At 42.3% G+C, this 8,734-nt stretch overlaps 1 protein-coding gene across 1 annotated transcript in view; it reads left to right on the top strand.

Annotated features, from left to right (window-relative positions):
- The window catches only part of LOC109508096 (matrix metalloproteinase-17-like), a 45,460-nt gene extending 37,364 nt beyond the window's left edge, over positions 1–8,096 (top strand). Inside the window, exons 9-10 of the mRNA XM_019857942.1 lie at positions 4,913–5,170; positions 6,469–8,096. Of these exons, the coding sequence (XP_019713501.1) occupies positions 4,913–5,170; positions 6,469–6,794 (584 nt within the window). The 3' untranslated portion in view covers positions 6,795–8,096. The remainder of the gene's footprint in view (positions 1–4,912; positions 5,171–6,468) is intronic.
- Positions 8,097–8,734: the final 638 nt, after the last annotated feature.

Raw genomic sequence — 8,734 nt, 5'->3', positions numbered from 1 at the left:
TTTTTTTTTTTTTCCAAGTGAGTAGTTGGCTAACAAGAGCACCGGCTCAGAGGTCTACTCAATCTTCAAATAAAGATAGACATACAGCAATTATTGCTTCATGTAATTACCAATTTCGAGATTCAGAGGCATTGATTAGTCAATTAATTGATTATTGATTAATGGTCTCACGAAGCGGCGGCCCGGTGGACCAGTGGGTCGACCTCACAGTGCAGAGGTTGTGGGTTCGATCCCGGCCCTGGCCTTCCTGTGTGGAGTTTGCATGTTCACCGCTGGCCTGCGTGGGTTTTCTTCGGGGACTCTGGTTTCCTCCCACATTCGAAACACATTCATGGCAGGCTGATGGAATACTCTAAATTGTCCCTAGGTGTGAGTGTGAGGGCGGATGGTTGTTCGTCTCTGTGTGCCCTGCGATTGGCTGGCAACCGGTTCAAGGTTTCCCCCACCTACTACCCGAAGACGGCTGGAATAGGCTCAGCAACCCCCCGCGACCCTTGTGAGGATAAAGCGGATCGGAAAATGGATGGGTGGATGGTCTCACCAAGCAAAAAGCAAAAATGGAATGCGCTACTTGGCTGCAACAGGCAACCAATGCAATCTCAAGAAGTTTGCTGTCTGAAGAAGTCCAACATAATGTCATCATGGGCACTGGAACATTCAAGATCCCTCACGGCCCCACCCCAAAAAAAATAATAGTTCTAAAATTACAAGAATCACTCGATTCATTATTACATTTCTACAAAGAAAATCGAAGTCAAATGCCGACGACCACTGACATCTGGTTTGCTACAACAAAAACTGGAGAAAGATCGTCGCAAACAACAAACCAGATGAACAGTTTTTTCACCCGTGTGATGATTAAATCCAAAATGATAAATTCATGAATATGTTTCTTGTATTGCAGAGTGTACAGATTTCCGTACGCACAATGACTTATCAGCAAGGGAAGTCACGTTTTGAGCAGTGGAACCACTTACTTCTATCCCCGGACCGTGTCTGAACAACAAACCCACTTTTCTTTCCATTCCAGATTTGTCACTCCACACCTTAACCAAGTCAACTGAAAGAGCGAACTACCGGTACCTGTATTTCTCACTTCATCCCACCATCACCTTGAAAAGCCAAGCAACCGTCAAAAAAACCAGCGAGGCCCACCACAAATTTTCATTTCGGGTTGTTCGTGTTGCAGGACATCAAGGCTATTAATTCTATCTGAGCTTCATTAATCCACATTTTCCCATCCGGCCCGAGCGTCCTTAATCATCCTTTCAGCTTTTGCCAGCTTGGCCTCCAGTGGCCAAACGCAACCAGGGTCACAGCGCGTTCCCTTGGCCTCAAGGGAGCCTGTGGACACGTCCACGTGCATACCAAAACGCAGATTATTAAACAGGTCATCCATCTCAATCACTGTTGTTGCAGCCATGTCATTACAATTCTCCACTGGGTGAAGCAAAGAGTTTAAACTCTATAGACTGACTTTGTCTTGTTCGGTGCATCTGAATTTCAGGTTATTCAGATCAGTGGTTGTCAGCAAATAAGGCTTCCTGTGTGGAGTTTCCATGTTCTCACTTGTGCCTGCGTGGGTTTTCTCCGGGTACCCCGGTTTCCTCCCACATTCCAAAAACATGCATGACAGGCTGATTGAACACTAAATTGTCCCTAGGTGTGAGTGTGAGCACGGATGGTTGTTCATCTCTGTATGCCCTGCGATTGGCTGGCAACCACTTCAGGGATAGGCTGCAGCAACCCCACACTCACCCTTGTGAGGATAAAGCGGATCGGAAAATGGATGGATGGAAGTCACTTACTTACTTACTTATTTATTTTTGCGTCATTTTTCTCCTCCTGATGCTGGCCATTGCCACCTCTGCTAAAATTCCGGATATCCTCTTTTCACCATGATGCCCCTAAAATTAAATTGTGATGAAATATTCAGTTTTTTTTCATCACCAACTTATGATGAATAAAATGCTTGAGTGAGATATTTGAAATCTATTGTCTTCATTTAGAAGGTGATTCACTCATCCAATTTGTAATAAGGTTTGGGGAAGGGGGAAAAAACGATTTAGTGTTATTCTTCCTTAAGGAAATCTAGTGAATTTTTTCAGTCCCATAATCATTAAAGATTGAAGAGGGAAGAGGGTTCTTGGTGTGGACTTGTGAAAAAGTTGAGTGGAAATGATGACTTTGAGCTACCGTAACACTGAAAACGAATCACTCTCGGTATAATACTGTAGAGCAGGGGTGTCAAACTCATTTTTGTTACGGGCCACATTTTAGTTACCGTTTCCCTTAGAGGGCCGTTATGACTGAAACCAAATTTTAAAAAGGCAATAATAACGGTTTATTCAACTATTGTTTAAGTTTCTGTGATGAAGGGTTTGGTTCCAAGAAAATGCTTGCAATATGTCTATTATTTACTACATACGAGTTTTTTAAATTTTGGTCGAGATTTTAGCAAGCATCGTGGAAAGTGACATGTTTGATTTGCTTTCGGGCCACATATAAAATGATGTGGCAGGCCACATCTGGCCCCCGGGCTTTCAGTTTGACACCTGTGCTGTAGAAACATCCCATAATCAGGCATTTGTTGAATTCGACCAGAAGAGAGGAGGGGAAAAAAAAGGTCAAATTAGGCCAGATTAGACATTTGACATTTGTTCATGTTGATTGGTGGGGAATTAACGCAACATCTATTTTTTTGTTTGTTTTCTCTTTGTCCTCGTAGGAAAATACTTTTGGCGGCTCACTCGAGAGAAGCACTTGGTTTCTTTGCGTCCCGCTCAGATCCACTGGTTCTGGAGGGGCCTGCCCGCTAGTCTGGACAGCGTGGACGCCGTCTACGAGAGAACGGGCGACCATGAGACCGGGCGACCATAAAATCGTCTTTTTTAAAGGTGCACTTGCTAAACTCTTCAACACCTCCTTTGAGTGCGAGTAAAATATCAATACTTCACATCGTCATACTCCCGTACAAGAATCAATTCTCATTTTTGTGACAATGACTGTAATTATGTTATAGCTGAGTAAAATGAATCAATGCTACCAGCTACTCTGCTGAAATCTCTGTGAGGGAAGACACAAAGTAGAAGTGCACAGATCTGACTTTTCACGGGAAAATGCAAATTTCCAGACAGCGAGTTTCAAGTGTGTTACGACTTCTCTGTCGTAGCTGGCATCAAATTGTACATTGCCGTTTGCCCATGTCTTCCGGGAGCTCTCAAGAAAAATGCTCACTAGCACTGCTGAAACACTCAAATCGAAACTACTTAATAAAAGTGTGTGAACCAGTCTTTTTTTTTTTTTTTTGGCTTTGTTTATGGACCACTTTTGAAATCTCTGTGAGGGAAGACACAAAGTAGAAGTGCACAGATCTGACTTTTTCACGGGAAAATGTACATTTCCAGACAGCGAGTTTCAAGTGTGTTGCGACTTCTCTGTCGTAGCTGGCATCAAATTGTACATTGCCGTTTGCCCATGTCTTCCGGGAGCTCTAAAGAAAAATGCTCGCTAGCACTGCTGAAACACTCAAACAGAAACTACTTAATAAAAGTGTGTACACCAGTCTTTTTTTTTTTTTTGGCTTTGTTTATGGACCACTTTTGGTGTGAAACATTGGAAAATCATCTCTTGTTTTGACTGAAAGCCAGTTGGATCTGTAAAACTTGCCAAGCTAACAGTGAACACCCGCTAGTCGCGTGGGAAAGGAATTGAGCCCAACGGCAACTTGTGAATTTCCACAAATTATATTTGCTACCCTTAAAAGCAAATATCAATTGCTTCTATGAACAGGTACATTGCCGTTTGCCCATGTCTTCCGGGAGCTCTAAAGAAAAATGCTCGCTAGCACTGCTGAAACACTCAAACAGAAACTACTTAATAAAAGTGTGTACACCAGTCTTTTTTTTTTTTTTGGCTTTGTTTATGGACCACTTTTGGTGTGAAACATTGGAAAATCATCTCTTGTTTTGACTGAAAGCCAGTTGGATCTGTAAAACTTGCCAAGCTAACAGTGAACACCCGCTAGTCGCGTGGGAAAGGAATTGAGCCCAACGGCAACTGAATTTCCACAAATTATATTTGCGCCCCTTAAAAGCAAATATCAATTGCTTCTATGAACAATTACCATAAATAACAACCATAAATGTGCCACTAACTAGAGCACTCCAATGGCATTTTTGAAAGTTTATAAACGGCTTACTGATAATTGTTGTTAACTCCTTAAAAATGCACTCCATTAAACCATTTACAGCTCAGCACGCGTAAATATGAATGTGCAGTACCAAGCACGTACATGCTAACAATTCCGATGACGATTTTGACTAGCGCTACATGGCACAGCTAAGCACACAAGGTAACATCAGTTGTGCCAGTGCTCTGGGATGGTTTAGCTAGCGACAAGCGACCCGAAAAATGGTTTAACATTTCAGCAGTCACAACATCAACTGGAGGTCGGTAAATAAGTTTAGCGATAGTCCACTGAGCTGTTATTATGGTTTCCAACATTTTAGATGCTGTGTTTAGTCCTACTTTGGTGAAATTAGCATGAGCAAAAGCAGCCGCAGCCAATATGGCCACCGCCATTTTATGTATCTACTCCTTCTGCCTTTCGTCAAGGAAAGTTTAGTTCAGCGGACAGCTAGGTTTTTACGTTACATTTTTTTTTTTGTGTCAACTAAATCGGCAAAACAATGAAAAAATAACAGACAGGTGTTTAGGCAGAAATTTGCTATAAAAATACTTTTAAAAATAATTGACAATAGGCGATGAGGCAATGAGCGGAGGAGAGGTTCCGGTCGGGGTACAACCTATTTTAGATAGCACTCTCATGTTTTCTATTAGCTTAAAGCATTAGCTCAGTGCTTGTGAAAGAATTAAAGATTTGTTTCATTCTCTTTGCTTGCCCGTTCAGGACTCAAGTACTGGGTGTTTAAAGACAACGTCATGGAGGAGGGCTTCCCGCGTCCAATCAGTGACTTCGGCCTACCTTTGGAAAGCGTGGACGCGGCCTTTGTGTGGCTCCACAATGAAAAGACTTACTTCTTCAAGGACAGCCGCTACTGGCGCTACGACGACCACCTGAGACGTATGGATCTGGGCTACCCGAAGGACAGCACGCTGTGGAAGGGGCTGCCCCCTCATCTGGATGACGCCATGAGGTGGTCTGATGGTCGGTAGTCCACCAAGTGAATTTTAAGAACGCTGACCGTAAACGTGCGGGTGTTCACTTTTTCTTTGTAACGCTGATTTTTATTATTTTGAACACATTTATGCAAATGTAACATTAGCTCATACATTTCATTCTATTTTCATTCTTTTCTTTTGCAAAGGCCAATTTTTTGATACAAGTATACCAAATAGTGTGGCTGCTGAGTGCATTCGCAGTACAGAGTACATGATGCGATTGCCACAAACCGCAACTTGGGTTACTTTGTCAACTAAAAAGATAGCTCATTGACTTCTTACGTAAAAGCATGTAGTTTAACTTTTGCACGCATTTACATGGGCTATATTAAATAGTTTTGGGTTTTTTTTTTTCATTTTGAAGAACATAAATATGAACTCCAGAAATGAATGAAATTCGTCTTTCTAGATCCAATCTTTGCTGTACCATCTAAAATGTATTAAACGCTTCTCAACGTGAGCGAACATCTTCATTTCAAATGACACGTGGCCGAATAGACATTTGAAATGAAACCTTCACATTTGCTCCGAGAAAAAAAAACAAAAAACTCCAACCCTTGTGAAACTTAAAATGTTGATGTTCAGCCAACCCAGTGATTCATGTCGAGTCAAACAAAGACGTCACGTCGCATCTCGTGTGCCGACAGCACCTGCAGCAGCAGCACAAATGCTTTTCCCTCCGCGGTCACCAACTTTGATGTTTTCACTATACTCTAGCAGAGTAGAAGTCTTTGTCTTGTTAGAAACTTTAGGGAATAAACCGTGGCACTCAGCCTCCTATTGGGCTCACTCGTCCCTTAATAGCGATATCTATCTATCTATCTATCTATCTATCTATCTATCTATCTATCTATCTATCTATCTATCTATATATATATATATATATATATATATATCTGCATCCACGCCCGACCCCCTGTGTATATTTCGTAATCTGCCCATGTCGCATACGAATCCAGCCGTATCTGTAACATAAGGCGCACCGCAGGCTGGAGTAATGAGAACGAAAATGTAAACAGTTTCAACGCCGGATCAGTGATTCATGAAATTAAGCCCTTGATGATATGTGTTCTGTTTTTGTTGCGAGCGCTTTAATGAGAGCAACAGACGACTCAGCATATCTGGCATGCAAATTTTTTTGTCGTCTTTTCATTCTGTTGCGCAAGAAACAGAAACACGATCAAGTTCACATCAACATATCCCTCCCTCCGCCCTCAGTTATGGATGTTAACTTTTGAGTGAGAAAAAATTACCTCTCGCATCTACTCCTCTCTCCCCGCGCAGGTTCGTCTTACTTCTTCAAGGGGAAGGAGTACTGGCGCGTGCCGAACAGCGACATGGAGGTGGAGGCGGACTACCCACGCCTCATCGCCAAGGACTGGCTGCTGTGCACAGACATGCAGTCGGACTCACCGGGCGCAGAGGCCAAGAGCACCGAGAGCCGGGTCAACGTACACCCTCGCCCGGATCACGCTGAGAACGGCTACGAGGTCTGCTCCTGTACCTCGGACGGCGCCTCGTCTTTCGGGGCCCGGCCCTCCCCGTCACCCTTGTGGCTGCTGCCGCCTCTTTGGACCCTCTCGCTGGCCCTCTGCCCTCTAATGCTATGATGCCAAATAAGACCAAATCAGACTTTGGTTGTTATTTATTGCTCAATCCTTAGAGCAACTTCTTGACATTTGGGGCATTTGAATGAAGAAGCGCAACGATCACTTTAGCTTCATATATTTGCTCCCCAACATAAAATGTTCTTTTATTGCATCCAGGAAGGAAGGAAAGACATGAGAGCTTTCTTGGATGTATTGAGACTGAGCTTCGACAGTGACTTACATTCAAATGAGTTTTGAAGTCCTTTGAGGGAACGTGTCGTTTTAATTTAAAGTACATATGAAGTACTGTATAGCGATGGCGTTGAGTAGTCGCCGTTGAGTTGTCATGGAACTTCAAGAGCGAAGAACAACACCGGTTGGTGTTGCCTTTTGTGTTACCTGTGTCAACAATTTTGTGATTTTTTTTTTTTTTTTTTTTAATGTTCATATGAAAAGACAATAACTGATTCGCAGCACATGAAAACGCTCATCATATTTTTTGCATACAGTGGAACAGTTTTAAGATTGAGCACAGTCCAACTTATTTTTAGTTGGGACTGCAATCCGTTTTAGAATGCTTGTAGCAGAGTTCCAAAAATGTTCACTGCCTCGACTGGTCACCAGGCAATCACACATTTCTGCGAAAATTTTATTATTATTTTTTTTTTAAATGTGTGTTAAAATAGTAATAATCACATTTAATCATAAAAGTTAAAAACCAAACACTTTACCTTAATTAACTCATTCACTCCCAAAGACGTTTTTAAACGTCGTTTCAGACTTGGTCTAGAATTGGCTGGTACTGAATAAGTAAGGAGGAGATTGCCGTCAAAAGAAAACCACACTTATTGTCATATTTGCTTAAAACGGTCATTATGACTTGACAGTAATGCGCAGTAAAGAGGATATTTTGCCTCTAATTTGTTGAACAACAAACCACTACACCTGAGGAAAAAACAACCAATCAGAAGATGGACGACGCGACATCTCGGAAAATTGCAAACCCCTGTTTTAACTTGATGTGGATGGTGACGCTAGTCTCTTACTGCTTTGAGTTTTATGCTACTTCTGCTGTAAATTCTCACCACGTGAATCTCGTCGCGGCCGCTTCCTTCTTGTAGGACGGAGCCGAAGATAAAAGCAATTCAAGCGAATCCTTCCACGCTTGAAGTCCTGTGCATTAAATTCAAATCCGATGACATTTAGATATTCTACTGTGGACTTGCATTTCATGTGACGGTGTCGATATGCTAATTCGGGTGCATTGACACCCACCCAAAAAAAAAAAAAAAAAAACTATTAGTGGAATGAGGATTATTATTTTCATCTAAAAAAAATAATACAGTGAGCCAGTGTGAAATCAAATCATGCAATGCTGAATGAATGGACGGTCTGGGTCAACAAGAGCAAAGGATTGTTTTTCTATTGCATTTCGTATGAGTGAGAGAACTCAATCCACAGTAGCAATGTGTGCCAGGAGAACATCTGCCTTCTGCTTTTTGCAGCCGGCCGCCAACTTCCAAATGGTGGCGAAGGGAAAAGCGCTGTCGCTAACGGATCCCTTGCTAAAAGCCCCTCAACTTCTCCCCTGTTTGGTATTTCCAGCCGTTGATCATTTCCACATCTGCTTCAGCTTTTTTTTTTTTTTGGGGGGGGTGATTATTCCCATCCGCCGAGGTGACAGCACTGCGCCTGTAAAGTTCTATTTCTCTATTAGACTGATATACAGTACCGTATATGACTTGAAGACTTGACAAAAAAAAAAAAAATCAAGTGTATATTTTAAGTTGCATTTTGTAATGTAAAATATTTTTGTAGAAAAAAAGTAAAATGTACGTGAACGACTTTGGTCGACTGAGACGATTTTTTTTTCTCCGTGAAGGCACATTAGCAATGGTGTGGCATCTTGTGGACGCCAACTGGTGGCGGTGGAGGGGGGGGGGGGTAGTTCTTCTCTGTCA

This window comes from Hippocampus comes, unplaced genomic scaffold (assembly GCF_001891065.2).
Source record: "Hippocampus comes isolate QL1 unplaced genomic scaffold, H_comes_QL1_v1.1 scaffold162, whole genome shotgun sequence".
Classification (NCBI taxonomy): Eukaryota; Metazoa; Chordata; class Actinopteri; order Syngnathiformes; family Syngnathidae; genus Hippocampus; species Hippocampus comes.
The sequence above is the reverse complement of the archived record's forward strand: the minus strand, read 5'-3'. Positions and strand labels throughout refer to the sequence as shown.